Source organism: Vombatus ursinus, unplaced genomic scaffold, assembly GCF_900497805.2.
Source record: "Vombatus ursinus unplaced genomic scaffold, bare-nosed wombat genome assembly UNPS02009918.1, whole genome shotgun sequence".
NCBI lineage: Eukaryota > Metazoa > Chordata > Mammalia > Diprotodontia > Vombatidae > Vombatus > Vombatus ursinus.
In genome coordinates, this window is record NW_020949696.1 from 2606560 (window position 1) to 2625654 (window position 19095).

Below are 19095 nucleotides of genomic sequence, written 5' to 3' on the forward strand. Positions count from 1 at the left end.
AGGCACTATGCTAAGCTCAGGGAGACCAATTAGGAGGTAGAATGATGAGAGCTAGTGATGAGAGTCTGGGTTAGGGAAGTGGCTCAGGGAGAGACCCACAGAAAAATCTGGTAAGAGAGAATGCAGAGAAGTATTGACACAACCTGGTGACAGGTTAGACGTCAGAGATGAAAGAGGGGAAGGAATCTAGTCTTAGAACCATCTTCCTTTAAGGCAATGAGGTATTTCCTTGGCTGAATGATATGGAAAAGGTTACGTAAACCTTCTTGCGTTGTGTCTTATTTCTGGCTCCACACTTTGGAGAGTCATTTTTGGGGAGAGTTACAGGGAGATTTTTCCTCCTTCCCATTTCCCTCATCCCAAAATAGGCCTGATCATTTTTCTTTCACCCATTCCTAGAATGACTATAATGACAGACCACTAATCAGTCCACCTCCTTCTTTAGTGCAGCCATCTTCAACCAACTCACTCTGGCAGTTTCTTTCCTTTGTTCTTCTTAGGTTACATGATATGGTGGAAAGAGCAGTCAGTCAGCAAGCATTTGTTAAGCATTTACTATGTGTCAGGCACTGCTAAGCACTGAGGATACAAAGAAAGGTGAAAGACAGTCCCTGCCCTCAAGTAGTTCACATTCTAATGAGAGAGGCAACATAAAATAACATGCAAGTGGCATACACTATAATGGGAAGTAATCTCAGAGAGAAGGCACTAGCAGTGGGAGGGACTAGGAAAGGCCTTTTCTAGAAGGTGGGATTTGAGCTAAGTGTCAGAAAAAGCTAGGGAGCCAGGAGGTGGAAGTGAGGAGGGAGAACATTCCATCTATGGAGGACAGCCAGTATAAAAGCTCAGCATCTGGAAATGGGGAGTTATGTGATAGGCCAGCTAGATTATAGAGGATATGTGGTGGGAGATACGTTGTAAGAAGGATAGAAAGGTAGGAAGGGGGCCACATTGTGAAGCACTTTAATGCCAAAAGGAATTTGATATTTAATCCTGGAGGTAATAAGGAATTCATGGAGTTGTTTGGGATGGGGGGCACAATGTGTGACATGGGCAGCCCTGCTCTTTGGCAACTGATTGATGATTGTTTGGAATGAGGAGAGATTTGAGGCAGGAAGAGTCATTAACAGGCAGTTGCAACAGGCCAGTCCTCTTTGGATATTTGAATGTTAGCAACTCTGTTTTAAGTCTGGAACTCTCCTTAAAGAGTCAAGTTGGTGAATTTCTGTTTCAGAAACTTAGAGCTCAGTTTCCAAAAGAATATTCAGAGAAAAATTTATTGGAGCCAGATAGATTGCTATCCCAGGAATGGTTTTTCTTCTGCTTTCCATTTTCTTACTATATTTTAAGAATTACAGGCAGCTGACTGGAACGCTGAAAACTTGGTGGAATGAGCCAGTGGTTTGGTCATTGATACAGAAATGGCATTATAATAATTCACATTTATATATAACTTTCAGATTTGCAAAGTACTTTCCTTGTGATCCCATGAAATAGACAGCATAAGCCAGTGCTGTTACACAGCCTGGATCGTAGTAAGCGCTGAATAAATGCTTGTTGACTTATTAACACTCTTTTACAGATGAAGAAACTGAGTCACAGAGTTTAAGTAACTTGCCAAGGGTCACACAGCTGTGGCAAAGCTGGAATTCGAAGTCATTATCATCCGTTAAATACTTTAGCAGTAAACTCATTTATCAAACTAGTTAACCATTCTTCCTAGCAAGGCCTCAGTAAATAAGAGACATATTTTAGTTTTGTGAGGGCAGTGGATAAAAAGGAAGAGGAAGGTAAAGCTTTTTATGAAGCATGAGGTGATCCTATTAGGGGTTATGGGCATTCAGAAAACAAACTTTGACTACAATCATTTTACCTAGTACTGTCCTGCTGCCAATGATAACCTTTGCTGAAGGTCAGAGCTGGAAGGGGCCTCAAAGACTATTTAACTCAACTCCCCCTGAATAAGAGCCCCCTGCAGAATAAAATGAGAAGTGGCTCAGTCTTTGCTTCAGGTTATCTGCTAAGGGGAACTTCACTGCTTCCAGACATGGCCTTTTTCACTTTTGGAGAGCTCTAATTGTTTGGAAGTTTTTCTTTGTATCAAGCCTAAACCAATGCAGTGTTGATTTGAATAGATCAGCCTTAACTTGATTGTGTTGTTTCCTTTTCCTATGACATTTCTTTGGTTACCAGTTCATTTATATTTAACAATGCACTCTAAATACAAGGTGAAAAATAACATCATAATTTTCCCCAGAGAACCTAGGATTTCATAAACATGTGTTGTTTTTATGTAACTATTATTATTATTGCTAATGTTATATAACCCTAAGATTAAAAACAGCCTGCTAAATAGTGCTTTGCATTAATATATGTCATATAGCTTAATGGTAATGTAATATTCGTGTGGCATTTGATATGCCCCCTAAATGATTTTTCAGGAAACTGAACATTTTTGGCTTTGGGGATACATGTAACTCTTGTTTCAATTGTACATACCATAGATATTATTTCAATTGTGAGATACCATTGATATTGTCACTGTTGCTTTAAGTGCCAAAGAAAACACTGAGGAAAAAAAGCAATTTGTGCTGATAATTTGAAAAGTAGTTGAGAAAATTGCTCCCTAAAGAGTCAGGGAAAGGTGAGTGTTTTATCTGAGATATATGAGGATCTATGAGGAATCCATGGAAAACACACAGAGAACAGTAATGTGAGATTTCCTCCTCTTCAGAAATGTTGTAATATGTTAAAAAAGAAACCTCATAAAGAGAATTCGATGAAGAATTTGTTCCAGCAGTTTGAAAAAGGCAGTTGAAAAATACCTTTGTGACAATCTGTGTGATATCTGTGAATCTGAGGATTTATGAACACCTGTGGAGAGAACAGAGAGAACGACAGTGAGAATAAACTTTCCTTGTGAGAACTACTTTGTGTTATTTTATGAGGAAATCCTATAAGGAAATGCTTGAGAAAAGCTGAAAGACTGATTCTTGTGTTTACTGAAGAGAAAATACTAATCCTGAGAAGAAATACTAAGATCTTTTAAAGACTTAAATCAGTATCTGTAGTGAATTGAATGCTGTTGTTTGTCTTTCATTTTCGAAAAGGACCAATGACTTCATGGTTGATGTCTTGACTTGCATATGTATTGGATTGAAGCGAGGCAGAATTGCACAAAGTTGTCAGCCTCACTCTCTCTTCCTGAGTCGTCAAAGTCCAGTGGCCTGGGATGCAGTGGATGACTTTGGCATCTTTTATGTCTGATCGAACTCTAATGCTCCACAATGCCTGCCTCAACTGCTTTCGTGGCAGTTGGAACAAATTGTTCTCATCCGCCCGTTCATCCAGGGAAAGGCTTCGCATGCTTGTGGTAGACATCCCCCTAGTTCAGGGCTTCTTAAACTTTTCACTCACAACCTCTTCAGCTGTGGGTTGCAACCCCATATGGAGTTGACCCATAGTTTAAGAAGCACTGCCCTAGCTTACACTGATGGATTTGAGGTCCGAGTTACCTTCAACCTGGTTTATACCATCCACTTGGAAGGTTTTACTGTGCTACAGCTTTTTGGAGCCACAGGTGAGAGTTGGGCGAATCAGGTGGACGCTAAAGGTGAAAAGCAGCTGTGGAAAGGGCTCAGCAGCTTGTCTTCCTGAACACCCCATACAATGGCATGGCCACTATGTGTCAGAGGAGGAGCTTTAAGCTAGCTAGGTCCTCCTGGCTTCAAAACAAGATCTATCCACTAGGAAGAGCTAAAAATGCTATCTCTCTTTAATTTTTTTTATTATTCTGAACTTGACAAATACAAAAAAGAATATATTTACATAAAAACAAGAGAAAAAAGATTCCAATGAAACTTAATCTCATTACCAATAGCTTAAGTATAAACTCAACCAATCATGTTAGTTCCAAAACTATCTATCTCACTTATCTGTTGCCCTCAACTTCCTGATCTGTTCTGTATATTTTTTAAAATCCTTCATTAATACTTTTTCTTCTGTTTTCTGTCAGTCCTCTTCCTCTCTTCCCTAAAAGCCCTCTTTTTATCATAGTCAAGAAAAACATTCACATTAGACATATGGCAAAAATTATTTGTCTCTGAACCAACAACCAAGTGTCCCCCTCAAACAGACCTTTCAATGTAAATGTTTCTCAAGCCTCGAATCATCCAGGACTCCCCACTCTCTCTTATGCCCCATATATCCAATTAGCTACCACGTCCTGCTATTTCCACCTTCATAACATTTCTCATATATGCCCGCTTCTCTTCTGTGACACTGCCACTGTCCTAGTGAAGGCCCTCATCATCTCATATTGGACTATTGCAAATAAGCTACTGGTGGATCTGCCTGGCTCAAGTCTTACCCACTTCAATCCTTATTTGATTAAACAGGCAAACTGATCTTCCTAAAGCACAGGTCTGATCACCCCTCTCCTCGCCCAATTCAATTCACTCCCTTGTTTTCATATCACCTCCAAGAAAAAAATAAAGTCCTTTTTGGCTTTTAAAGTTCTTCATAACCTGGCACCTTCCTACCTTTCTAATCTCTTTACACCTTACCTACCCCTAAGCCTCCCACACCCATACTCTGTGATGTAGTAACCCTGGTTTCCTGGCTGTTCCTTGCACATCACACTCCATCTCCCAGCTCCAAGGGTTTTCACTGACTGTTCCCTATAACTGGAATGCTCTTCCTTCTCATCTCCTTCTACTTTCCCTGACTTCCTTCAAGTCTCAGCTAAAGTCCTGCCGTCTGCAAGAAACCTGTCCTCATCCTCATTAATTTTATTGCCTCTTGAAACTATCTCTAACTTACCCTATGTACAGGGTGTCCCCAGAGTCTTAATGCAGTTTTCAGCATCATTGACTTTTGAGACACCCTATATATCCTCTTTGCGTGTAGTTATTTGCATGTTGTCTCTCCCCTTAAACTGTGAACCCATTGAGAGCAAGGACTACATTTTACCTTTCTTTATAGTCCAGCGCTGAGTACAGTGCCTGGCACATAGCAGATGCATAATAAATGTTAGCTTACTGACTGACTTTAGGAAGATCACTGGCCTCTAAGTGGGAAGGATAGATTGGAAAGGGAAGACTTTTAAGGTAGGGAGAGCAACTAGAAGGCTATTGCAATAATCTAGGTGAGAAGTGCATGAACTAGAGTAGTGCCTGAGAGAGTAGAGAGAAGGGGACATGTTGAAGAGATAGAAATTAGGTTTGGCAACTGATTAGTTATGAGGGAGACTGCAGAGTTGAAGATAACACCAAGATTGTGAACCTAGGTGATTTTAAAGGTGGGGCTCTTGACATCAGAGGGAAGTTCAAAAGAGGAGTAAGTTGAAGGAGAAGAAAGATACTGAGTTCTGCTTTGTATCTGTTGATTATGAAGTGGTAGTGGAAATACTGTCCAAAAGGCAATTGGAAACATGGAGTTGAATGCAGTAAAACAAGAGAAGACAGTTACTATTAGATTGAGAATTTGAGGTGACTCAGGCTGTGACATTTGTCATAGCCAAGGTATTATAAATAGTTATACATATATATCCTTATGTTTATTATTGCTTCTATTAATTTATAATTTGCACAAATTTTCTAATTTTATATTTAAACATAAAGAAATAATAATTACCATTGAAAAAGGAGATTTTTACAATTCATTAAGTAATATTTAATGAACTGGGATGGGAGTTTGAACTGATGAATGCTGATAATTGTAAATTTATTTATAAGAAATAAAATATCTAAGCATAGCCATAGTACATTCTAGAGCTTGGGAGAATAAAAGTAAATAGAGAATGAGTCAAATGACAGACTGAGGTTGGGTGATATACAAGTGGATCTGGGCAGACCTTTATCCAGTGTTGCTAGAGATGAAAGGGCTTGTCTTTTTGTACTTGCTACATGTCCTGTCAACCTGCTGCAAGCAGTTTATTATACATTTATATTCATATACACAATTATGCACATATAATTATAATACTAGTTAGAGTGTGCCTCAGAGAGGTCAGACACAGAAGAGAGAGGAAGGGGACAGCCATCACCTCTAGCCGGTCTTTAGGAAAGGCTTCATTGAGGAAGTGACACCCACCATAGGCCTTGAACTTTTAAAAAGAAGAATTTCAGTAGCAGAGATGAGAAGAGTATGTCCCAAGTGTGGGGAAAAAAATGTACTAATACCTAGGAGCAGGAGACTGTAAGACCAGATCAAGGAACAGGGAGCCCCAGTGCAGTGCAAGAAGGAACATTATGAAACAGTAAACAGAAAGGTAGGTTGGGATTTGATACTGGAGAGCTATTATCAACAGAAGAAAATGTTTATATTTTATATTATGGACGGTGAAGAGCTACTAAGGGTCTTTGACCTAACGAGTAATCTGATCAGACTTAGTTCTAGTGTTAGAAAATAAAGGACCATAAGTATATTTTGGTGGTGGTAGTTTAAAGGTGATTTTACAAACATATATTTTGGAATTGAAGAATCTGAGGTAGAACTATAAGATGCTTTTTCTTTGGTTGTTTGTATGAAAGAGATATTAGATGAAATCTAAAAATATTTTCATTTTAGTTCTATTAACAGAGAGAGAAAGAGAGGTTGACAGAATTCTCGAAGAGGGCTGTAGTTTAGTAACTAAGTCTTTTGGTTAAGTATGCTAACAAAGTGATTTCTAGTCAGAAATTTTTCTCTCAGAAAATATAAGTAAAATATACAAAACTAACTGGTTTAAGCAGTTTGAGGAACATGTACCAGTATATCCTTCCAAACACAGGTTAGGATTCATGTAAACACAACTTAGGAGAAGTGGTGTCTATCACAGGAGCTAGGGAATTGCGTGAGGGTAGACCAGGGATGTCTTCATGGGGAGCGTAGCAGGAATTCAGATGGTTGTGGTAAGGGTGTGCTCATGATGACTTTATACAACATGTAGAGAGATACAATATAAATACTGCTTTTATAATTTATTATTAATTTGTACAGAAAATCCATTATCACAAATTAAGCTTTATACCAATCAGTTCATCTTGATTCTATAAATCTTTTTCCAGTCATTGTTGAACATTCATCTGGATATGCTGTAATCAGTGATACAGTTTACTCTGCTGTATTAAAAACTTATATATTTACCTTTACTGAAGAAATAAAATAGAGTGATTTCACTGGACAAATAAACACTTCAAATTTTTTTTTTAACCTTAGGAAATATGTGGGAATGAAAATCCGTAAGTCATTTGCCTCTTTAACAGTGGTGCTTTGAAATTCATTGTACAATGTTTGGAAAGTGCTTTAGGGTTTTAGAACAGATGAGAAGAGGAAAACGTAGAGTATTATAAACACATAAGAAGTTGAGGGGACCTTCCAACAAATTGCTTTGCTATTTTCCAAAAGATATTTTGTTCAGAGGAAAAAGTTGCTATTGACTAATTTACCCCACCTAACCACTTCTCCATGTGACTTTGAGAGTAACAGGAAGTTTTGATTAGCACAAAAGTATAGGTTGGGAAACAACTAAAGTAGCTAGTATAAAGTCTACCACTTTGGGCTTTGACATCCTAACAGATGATCAAGAAACAGGTAAACTGGAATGACAGATACTGTGTGCTTGTCATGGCATAGTTATTATTTTGGAAAGGGGAATCCCACCCGCAAGAAGTACAGAAACTGCTGAGCCATGTTTATGAAGCCTTCTGAATATAAGTAGGGAAATGGATCGGTATTTGATTAACTTGTTTTTGTTGGCTAGCCTCTGGGACACTTCTATCAGATGGCCTTTGGAAAGCATGTGGGAAGAAGCCAAACTCTGGTGGTGTGAATGAAGTAGGCAGGTTTCCAGTAGCCTTTGTGGATTATATAAATTACTTCAGTAAATCATTTTAGTAAACATTGATTAAGCACTTTGCAAATTTAGGGCACTGTACTATTAGATAAAAGTGCTAACCACAGATTTTGTAGTAGATAATAGAGAAGAACAGAAACAGATGTCATACAAAGTAACCATGGGTTCCCAAGACAGAGACGAGGTGCTGTGCCAGGTCTGAGTAAAGAAAGAAGTTTGAAGGGGCCCAGATGATACCATATGAGTATTGTGTGAAGGGTCTAGGTATGTTTTGACTGGAGAAAAAAAGGAATGTGGGAAGGTAAGAAAGGCCAGTGTCACATGATATAAATGACTTCAAGTACTTGAAGGGCTGTCATATGGCAGAGGGGTTAGATTTGTTCTACTTGGCCCTAGAGGTCAGAATGAGTAACAGTGGGCAGAAGTTGCAGAGGCAGATTTAGGTTGGATATAAGGAAAAACTTCATAACAGAGCAGTCCAGCAGAGGAATGGGCTTCACTATAATGATAATGTATAAATATTTTCATTTCTACTTTAATGATAAGCACTTACTTACTGGCTTTATGACTGGACAAATCTCTCTTTTTTTTTCTTTTTATAATTTTATCTTCAGTTCCAGATTCTCTCCCTCCCCTACTCCCATTCCCTTCTTCACCAGCTGAAGAGGCAAGAAATATAAAACCCATTACAAATATTAAGTCATTCAAAACAAATGTCCACATTAGCCATGTTAAGGAGTGGGGATGGGGAGCAAGTAAAAGAAAATATATGCATCAGTCTGCATTCTGAGGCCATCCGCTCTCTATCTGGAGATGGATAGCATGTTTCCTCATGAGCCCTTTGGAATTGTGGTGAGTCATTGTGTTGACAATATTACTAAGTCTTTCCCAATTGATTATCTTTAAAATATTGCTGTTACTGTGTAGATCATTCTCCTGGTTCTACTCACTTCACTTTGCATCAGATCATATGTTTTCTATGGGCAAGTCTCTTAACCTTTCGGCACTTCACTTCATCTGCAAGATGGGGGTAATATCTATAGTACCTTCCTCATATTCTTGAAAACATGCATGTAAAGCATTTTGCAAACTTTATAGTGCTATATAAATTTCACCTGTTACTCAGTATGGGTTGTATTCTATGGCCTTCAAGGTCCCTTCAGCTCAGATTCTGTGATTTTCCACATTAGTGAGAGGTGGCCAGAAAGAGATATATGAGATGGGGGACCTTTGATCTGCGTTATAAAGAATAGGTAGTTTGATGTTTTATAGGGTAGATTGATAAATGGTTTATTGGAAGGATAGATATACCGGAGGAGATGTCATTCAACAAACTTTTCATTAGTGGATAAAGCCACCAAAAAAACACTAAATCGGGGCAGCTAGGTGGCCCAGTGGACAGAGCATTGGTCTTGGAGAGAGGAAAGCGTGAGTTCAGATCCCACCTCAGACTCTTCCTAGCTGTTCGACCCTGGGCAAGTCCCTTCACATTTGTCTACCTCAGTTCTCTTATCTATAAAAAGGGGGTAATAACAGCACATACCTCCCAGGGTTATTGTGAGGTTCAAATGAGATGATATTTATAAAGCACTTTGCAAATCTTAAAGCGCTTTATAAACGATAGCTTTAATAGCTATTATTCTTATTAAATTACTATCATGTAGGTACTTAATGGAATTAGACCAATAATACCACTCTTGTTCTCTACATAATTTCTATATAGAATCTGAATTGGAAGGGATATCAGGCCAAGTATTCTTATCCTTGCCTAAAGCATGAATCCCCTCTAAAAAATCTGCCTCAAAGTAGTCATTCGGTCCCTGATTGAAGACCTCCAGAGATGGGAAACTCACTACGTACATTTTTTTCTTGCCATCATGCTAGTTTAGGCCCTCATTACTTTTCTTTTAAAAACTGTTTTATTGGTGTCTTATTTTTATAGTATAATCTTAGCTTAAATCCTCACTCTCTGCCCTGTCCCTGGTTAAACAACATTTAAGCAAAGTCAGTGGACAGAACAGTCTGTTGTAGATTATATATTCTATGTTCATAGAAGAAGAAGAAAATAGGTCTTCTTACCAAGAAATTTTCTAGATTTTTAGATTATTCATTATTATTTGGCTGCTTTTATACATTATAATTATAATTTGATTGCTTTTCATACATTATTGAAATTATAGCAAATATTGTTTTTGGTTCTGCTTTCTTCATGCTTTGTCATTTTGTACAAGTTCTCCCAAGTATCTCTGAATTCTTCATTCATTATTTTGTCACAATAGTATTCCATTATATTCATATCCAGTGAGCTTAGATATTTAATTCAACAGTCATTCAATAAGCATTTATTAATTTATTAATTCATATAGCAATATCAGTTTATAGCAACTCTTTTTGTAGTAGCAAAGAACTGGAAACAAAGGAGATACCCATTGATTTGTGGAATGAATAAGTAAAATATGGTACAGGAATGTAATAGAATATCCTCTAAGAAGCTTCGTAGCATAATGGAAAGAGCCCTGGCTCCAGAGTCAGAGGATCTGGCTTCTGATGCTTTCTATCTGTATAATTTTGGATTAAGTCGTGTAACCTCCTTGGGCCTTAGTTTCCTCATCTGTAAATTGAGGGGGTAGGACCAGGTGGCCTCTGAGTTCTTTTTCACTTCTATATCTGTGATCCTGTGGTCATTGTGCTACAGGAAATTAGGAATTTGATAAATGCTTTTGTAGTTCATCCTTCTTTTCAAAGAGGATCAGTGACATCATGGGGTGATGTCTTGACTCATAGGTGAATTGGATTTAAGTGAGGCACAGTTGCACAAAGTCATCAGCTTCACTCTCTCTTCCAGAGTCATTGAAGTCCAGTGGCAGGACAAAAGTCAGGACAACTGGCAATGAACTTGTGACCAAGGACTAATGGATGACCTTAGAGTCTTTGATGTCTTCATGGCTGTGAGAACAGATTGTTCTCATACGCTCATTCCTCCAGGGAAAGTCTTTACATGCTTGGGGTAGACATCCCTCTAACTCAGTTTCAGGTTTGAGACCGTGGGTTATCCTCAGCTTGGTTTAGCCCTTCTGATGAGATGGTTTTATCGGGGTGTGGCTGCTGTCTATGCTACAACCTACTGTTACATAGTAAATGCAGAAAAGCACAGGAAGACTTAGATGAACCATGAAATACTAAAGTGAAATAGGAAGAAAAATCCAGCAAAGTAATTGAAAAAGAATGCTGTGGGATCATTACAGCTGAGTTTGGACCTGACAAAAGATGAACATACTCCTCCCTGGCTTTTTTTTCTGAGTCTTCTTTTTTAAAAAATCTTATTTAATATTCTATTTTTTCTCAATTACATGTAAAAACAATTTTAACTTTTTTTTTTCAAATTTTGAGTCCCATATTCTCTCCCTCCTCTCCCTCCCCATTGAGAAGGCAAGCAATTTGACATAGGTTATACATGTGTAGTCATGAAAAGTACATTTCCATGTAAGTTATTCAGTGAAAGAAAACACAGACCAAAAAACCCAAGAAAAATAAAGAAAGTAAAGAAAAAGTTCGACAACACCTTTCGTCATAAGTCTTACAGAATTGTCTCTTATCATTGTGTTGCTGAGAATATCTTAGTTATTCATAGTAGATCATCATACAGTGTTGCTGTTACTGTGAATGATGTTCTCCCGGTTCTGCTCATTTCACTTTGCATCAGTTCATGTAAGTCTTTCCATGTTTTTTCTGAGATTTTCCTGCTCATCATTTCTTAAAGTACAATATTATTCCATCACAAATAATATTGCAATACACATACAACATATACAACAACTTGTTCAGCTGTTCCCCAATTGATGGACATCCCCTCAAAATCCAACACTGAAAGAACTGCTATAAATATTTTTGTATACATAGGTCCTTTTCCTTTTTTTTTTTTTATCTCTTTGCCTCCCTGCCTTCTTTACAGAGGCGAGAGACCTTTGCTGTATGTAGAGCACATAGGAGGTGTCAAAAGAATAACTTTTCTGTGGCAGACGGATTCCTCGTTCAGGTAGTGTATGAACTAGATGTCCTTCAAGCTCCCTCCCAATCTTGTGATTCTAATTCTATGATTTACTTAATTTTTTTTATTACAAACTTGACAGACCAACAAACAAAACATTTCAATATACAAAGAACTGGGGGAAAAAAGAGAGTTGTATATGTAACTGTATATGTAGGTTTGTTCTTTTTACACAAAAGTAAATATTAAACTTAACATGATAGTAACAAAACTGACCCACTTGTCTTCACCCCCTCCTGAACTTCCTTCTGTTTTTTTTAAATGTTTCATTAACAATTTTTTTCCCACATCACTATAATCACCCAACGCCTGCCATCCTTTGTAACAAATATAGACAAGCAAAAAATTCACACATGGGCCTTGCAAAGCTATCTCCTTTCTGACAAAAGGAAAATTTTCTCATTTAGAAGTTCCCTATACCTATAAAATTACTGGTCTAGTCCTTGTCGCCTTCATTCACATACCATATTCATATGCCTGCATTCATATACTATAATTTGTTCAGCTGTTCCCTGACAGACATTCACTTTGTTCTCATTCTTTGTTGCTGTAAAGAGTGCTGCTCTAAAAATTTGGCATATGAATCCTTTCTGTCTTTGATCTCTTTGAGGTATATGCCTACTAGTGGTAATAACACAGGTTAAAGTCACAGTTTAGTGACACTGTAAGTACAGTTCCAAATTACTTTCCAGGAAACAGATTAGTTTGCAACTCCACCAACAGTAGATTGATGTGCCTCTCCTCCCACAGCCAAGCAGTCATCGTTTTGCTTTCGTAACATCTTTGCCAAATTGTTTTCATTTACATTTTTATTATTAATGATTTGGAGCATTTTTTCATCTGGTTGCTGATTTCATTGTGATTTCTATAGGGCATTAAGAGTTTACACATTTCTTTCCTCATAGAAATCTTGTGAGGTAGAAAGTGCAAGTTATTTTTATCCCGATTTTATTGATGAGGAAACTGAGGCCAAAAGAAGCTTAATGATTTGCTACAGTCACCTTTGACTGGAGTTCCTGACCCGAAGTCTAGGGCTCTTGTCACAGCACCACTCTGCCTTAGAAGAACAACTGTTGCTTGTTTGGGGTGGAAAAGGCTTTCCTTTAGTCTACTCTAATTTCATCCTTGGGATCAGAGAACTGGAAGTGAGCACAGCAAATCACTGGCTTCCATACCCCTCCCTGAGGTAGGTGAGTTCTGTGTGACTTCTGTGCATTTTTGTTTTAACCTAGGAATACCATCCTCTATCATTATCAATAAGACTGGTATGGGTAATGGTGTGAAAGAAGCCTCTGTGGGTTTAAAAGAGAAGGATGTGAAGACCATTCGACCAGTTAATGGTGAAGTAAGTACACCAAATGCTTTCCTTTCTGGTTGCCTTGTTTAATTTGTAGATCTATCCTAGCAAATGTGCTCTACCTCAAAGTTACTTTTGTGAAGGAACAATATAGTAGATGGAAACTTAGCATGTACTCTCCGTGGTTGTCAAGACAAAGGGGTGTGTGTGTGTGTTATACATACATATATACATGTGCACAATACATATAAATGTAAGTATGTATATACATATATACACACGCATGTATACATATACCTCTGTGTGTATATACACATGCACGTGTGTGTGTTATGTATCTCAAACACATTTGTTTGCTTATCTGTTCTTGCTTGGGTTAATAGGGCTTGTTTTAATAATAATACTTCAAAGATCAGTGATTCGGTTGATGTGGGTCTTTCCTTCACCAGTAGTGATTGCAACCCCCTTTATAACTTAGTAGCTTGTGTTCAAGGATTGCTTTAGCTGAAATATTCACACCCCTATGATCAAGTTGGTGATCAGTCTCTTGCAGTTTAACTGGTTTGATCCTTGGGCAGCAGACATGCAGTCCATCATCAGACTTTTTATCTGAGCCTTTCCTGATCAGTAGGACATTCAAGAGAGTAACTCCATTGGCATAGTCTTCAAGAACCAAGGGTCACCTGGAGGCCATGATGAAGCATTGGAGAAGAACATTAACAGATGTCTAATAATAATGATGAACCTTATGTTTTACTTAATGATAAAATTTTTACTTTATAAGAGCTATATTTACGTATGTAGTGTTTTACACACATTTGTCTTATTTGGGCATTACAGGAACATTATGAGGGAAGATAAAATAAAAGTACTGGTATTCCAATTTTACAGATTAGGTAATAAGCAAGACAGGACTGAACCTTGGTCTTTTGGTTCTCAGCTCAGTGTTCTTCCTTTTTAAAGAAATGCTTTATTGATGTTTTGAGGGGTGGGGGTTTTGCATCACTGTCAATTCTTAAAACACCTCTCAACTCCCACCCTACAAGGAACATCTTCTCTTGTGCCAAAGAAAAATAGGCCAACAAATTTGCTATGTGTAATGATCTACATGTGGCCTTCCACACTGCCCATTTATCATTTTTTTTATTCCAAAAGTAAGGGAGTATGTTTCTATCATCAACCTTCTGAAATTAAGATTCATCATTACTGATCTGAATTCTAATGTCTTTTAGTATTGCCATTTTGTATGATAGTCCTGCCTTCTTCACAGTACATTAGTTCAAGTCTCCCCATATTTCTCTAAAATACTCATATTCATTATTTCTTATGGTTGAAAAACATTTTAGTACATTCATTCATATGCTCTGCCCTTTGTACAGCCATTCCTCCATCGATGGACATCCACTTTGTTTCCTGTTTTTCTGCCACCACTAGGCTGTTCAGGGGTGCCATAGTGCACAAAGCCCTGGGCCTGGTGTCTGGAAGACCTGAGTTTGAATCCCATCTCAGGGACCCTGGGCAGGTCACTTTGCCTCTGTCTGCCCAAGTTTCCTAATTTGTAAAAGGGGGATAACACTACCAACTAATCCCAGGGTTGTTGTGAGAGTGAGATGAGATCATATTTGTAAAGAGCTTTGCAAACCTTAATGCACTATGTTATATCAGTGCTCCTATGGTTTATTATTTTTACCACAAAATGTCACGGTGCTCTTTACATCACACCATACTGCCTGTTACCCTCATTAAACAGATTAACCAGGTAGAAAACAGCCCACCTGGGAGTGGAATAAGACATTCCAGCCACTTGAGTCATTAAAATGCAGGTTTGAATATTAAAATAGCTTCCCATTTTACCTTAAGGAAATGAAAACCTCACCAGGAAGGTTGGAGTACAGTCCCTTCAAAATGTGGGAATTGGGGCAGCTAGGTGGTAGAGTGGATAGAGCACTGGCCTTGAAGTCAGGAGGACCTGAGTTTAAATCTGGCCTCAGACCAAACACTTGACACTGCACAGCAGGGTGATCTTTTTTCTTTGTTTCAAGGGAGAGTTGGAGCTGCAGTATAATATGATCCTAATGTGGTGTAGTATGGTTTATTGGAATGAATATCAGATTGAGAGTCAGGAAACTTGCCCGTAGAAGGAATGTTGGACTAAGTGGCAGTCAGGATTTGAAACTTCCAGGTCTTCCAGACTGTAAGGACCGAGAGAAGTTAGTAGAACCAGTAAAGCAATATGCACAATTACTACAACAATGTAAAATGAAAAAATAATGACTAAAATTGGCCCCAGGAAAAGAGTTTAAAAAGTGAAACTCCTTTCTTTCAGTACCAAGGTGGGAGACTATGCTTATGAAGTGTAGTGCATACTGCCCAACTGAATCAATGTGTTCCTTTGTTTTGCTGAACTGTGTTTTGTTTTTGTTTCTCACTCTTTGTCACAAGGGAAGGCTTGCTGGGAAAGAGAGGGGAAAAGGTTATATTTGGAAATCAATTTGACATCAAAGGTATCAAACTTTTTTTTTTTAAATGAAGGATTAGAGGCTTTTCCCTGAGGCCTCAGTCTCTGAGGCTCTTCAGCACCTTCTGTGAATCTATTTTTGAAAGTTTCCAAATGTTCTTCCAATTAATGTTTTAGTTCCTGCCCCTTTCTTTCACCTGGGATATGCTAATTGGGTTTTTTTTTCTGTCTACTCTAATGTGCAACATATCCCAGTTTTAGAATCATCTTTGAACTTTGAGTGAATTTTTATATTGTATTGGTACTACAGGCATTCCTTGACCAACATTGTTTTATGATAACATCATATTACATTATAACCAAAGCTCACTGTGTTGCAAAATTCTACTGTGATTGTCATCCCATCTCAGTGGAGAAGCAGAATGATTGGAGCTAATCTAAGCCCACTGGCATTAACTGCTCTTAGTCTGTGGAGTGACCCATTGTATTGATATAACTAGCTGTTCACTGTTGCTAAATGTTTTTTAGTTTCCCCCGATCCATAAACCACTTTAGTTTGAATATCTGTATTTGTGTTAGTGTACTGATGACATTTGAGAACTGTTTTCAGTATAGCATGCTCTTTGAGAGTTCAGTCATTTCAGAAGTAGTGATGGATTTTTGCTCTCAACTGAACCCTTTGTGCCAAAGGCCGTCTATGGATAAAGGTACAAACTGTAGTCATTGAACAGTGGCCATATAGGGAGAAAATCTGTGGCCGTGGGTAGAGCATCATTATTTTTTTTTTTAAATAAATGAGGCTGGGTGGTAATGAATTCTGTGTGTGTGTGTGTTGGGAAGTTAAACGAAGGAGGATTCTTTATATTTGCCTTTTAAGCTTTTGGTTCAAAATTTTTAAATAGAAAGGGTCAAGGTTTATTTGTTTAGTTTGAATGAGACAAAAAAGACTTAGGCCTTGTCTGTTCACAGGTCAGTGACCTGAGAACTTTGTACCTCATAGGTCTGGTCACCTCTGCTTTTCAGGGTCTTGCCAGACATTGTCTTCCTTCTGATTATGATAAGTGATGTCGTTAACTTTGCATAGAAAGACTTGAATTTAATTTCATCTGGCCTTATTTGGTACAGAGCCAATGGACGTTATAGAATCTAAGTTTAGGGGTGGCTAGGTGGTGCAGTGGATAGAGCACCAGCCCTGGAATCAGGAAGACCTGAGTTCAAATCCGGCCTCAGACACTTGACACTTAGCTAGCTGTGTGACCCTGGGCAAGTCACTTAACCCCATTGCCTAGCAAAAAAAAAAAAAAAGAATCTAAATTTAATGTCTTTAGAAACCATCTAGTCAAGGGGTTCTTAACCTTTTTTGTGACTGAAACCTATGGATCCCTTCTCAGAATACTATTTTTAAATGCATAAAATACATAGGATTAAAAAGGAAAACAATTATTTTGAAATTAGGTTATAATTTTTTCCTATCCAAATTCATGGACCCTCTGAAATCTATCCGCAGACTGAGGTTAAGACCCCCTGATCTAGTCCAGCCTGCTCATTTTACAGATAAAGAAACTGAGGCCTAGATTTAACTAAAGGTATATAGTTATTGAAACTGTGGTTGAAACAAATTGGTGGAACTCAACTGATTTTCACATGGTTATTTAAAAACAAAAGTGTTTTGCATTTCAACTTATTGGATAATTTATTTGATTGTGGCAAAATAAACTTCTTTTATTACTGATTGTTCAGTGTTTATCTTTTTTGGTTTTGTTGTAGGATGATAAAAAAAAAGTTCTCAACTCCTTATTATCCGGGGCATTGGCAGGAGCTCTTGCTAAAACTGCGGTAGCTCCACTGGACAGAACCAAAATCATCTTTCAAGGTAAATGTTCTTGGCCCTTAGTGTGGTGACAACATTTAACTTAAAGAAGAAAAAAATGGAAGGAGAATGTGATCCCCGGCTTCAAGTATTTGAATGGCTGTCATGTGGAAAAGAGATTAGTCTGGTTCTGCCCTAGAGGGCAGAACTGAGAGGAATGAAAGGAAGTTGCAGTGGGACAGATTTCTCCTGGATATCAGGGAAAATAAACAATTGGAATTATGAAAATGGAGTTCATGTTTTTAGGAAGTAGTTGGTTCCCTCTTACCAGACATATTCAGGGAGAAGGAAAGGAAATATGTTAGGAATATTGTAGAGAAGATTCCTCTTCAGTTTCTGGGTGGCCTCATTAGATGACCATCTGAGGCACTTTCAACTCTCTAGGCAAAAGAAACAACTCTTCCCTCCCACCTACTTTTCTTTCCTGTCTGTATTCTCAAAGGGGACTAGATCTAAAAGAAAATGGGTAAAATTTCCTTCTTGAGTTTGTTCCCCTCTTAGAAATGGTGTTTTTTCCACTAAATCCTCACTCTAACCCTAATTCTCACTTAGGCTGCTAGTTAAAATCTAAATTTTCCTGGATAGTTCTTAACAGAAGGATTTAATCATGATTACTTGAGAGTTATGGTTTTCTAGTAAGAAATGATAGTTCAGATAGACAAATATAGCAACTTTGGAATTCTGTTCTATTGGGAGTTTAGGTCTATTCTGTTAGGAGTTTTGGTCTATTCTGTTCTTTGGGATTCTATTCTGTTAGGAGTTTTGGTCTATTTCCTTTTCTGCTACTAGCTTACTTATCTTTGCCTCCCTGTATTTGAAAAAGTGTTTCAGTACAACCCTTCAAAATCTGCTATTCCCACCAGTCTTTGCCTCATCCATCCTACATATACCCCTTTTTGTTTCCTTACTTTACCAAAAGACAAGTTCATTTTCAAAAGGACTATGCTGGAATTAAGGAGGAAAAGGCAAAATCACAGTTGCAGAGTATAGAATTGTTGTTTCAGAATGCAAGGAGTCTTAGCCTGAGTTAGCCTCTTTCTGGTCCAAAATTCTGACAACAAAGTTTCTGGTTAACTAGTTTCTGTACTGCCCCCCCCCCCACTCTGATCCCAAATTGGCCTACCAATCTACTTTGATGAAAGATTGTCTGTGATGGAATTTGAGGGACCACAGCAAATTTCACAGCTAATAGGGGCCTCCAACCACTACTTTTTCTAGCAGGGAGCCAGTCCCCTGTCTCTTTCTTTGCTTCTCATACTCTGATCAGCCTAAGGATATTGTTGCCCCTGCCATCCTCTCTTCCTTTACTCAGATTATTGCTGCCACCTTTAATGTCTCCTAGGATGACATTTTCTTGTGTCTTCCTCCTAAATTAGAAACCATAGTTGAGTTAGCAAGGAACCAATTTATGAAAGAAGAATAGAAGGTAAAAGCACAAACAAAATAAAATAAAAACATATCAATAAATCAAGGTTCTAAAAGGTAACTTTCCAGTATACCTGGACAAGCTTTCTAAAACTAAGTTAGTTTGATCTTGAACCTTGTCAAGGAGTGGATCCAGCCTCCTGAGACTAGGCTGCCGTTT

The 19095-nt window shown here is 38.0% G+C and overlaps 1 protein-coding gene across 2 annotated transcripts in view; it reads left to right on the plus strand.

Annotated features, from left to right (window-relative positions):
• The window catches only part of SLC25A42 (solute carrier family 25 member 42), a 57387-nt gene that overhangs the window by 18061 nt on the left and 20231 nt on the right, over positions 1-19095 (plus strand). For both annotated transcript variants that reach the window (XM_027853295.1, XM_027853296.1), the window contains exons 2-3: positions 13118-13230; positions 17408-17513. In XM_027853295.1, the coding sequence (XP_027709096.1) occupies positions 13153-13230; positions 17408-17513 (184 nt within the window). In that variant the 5' untranslated portion in view covers positions 13118-13152. The remainder of the gene's footprint in view (positions 1-13117; positions 13231-17407; positions 17514-19095) is intronic.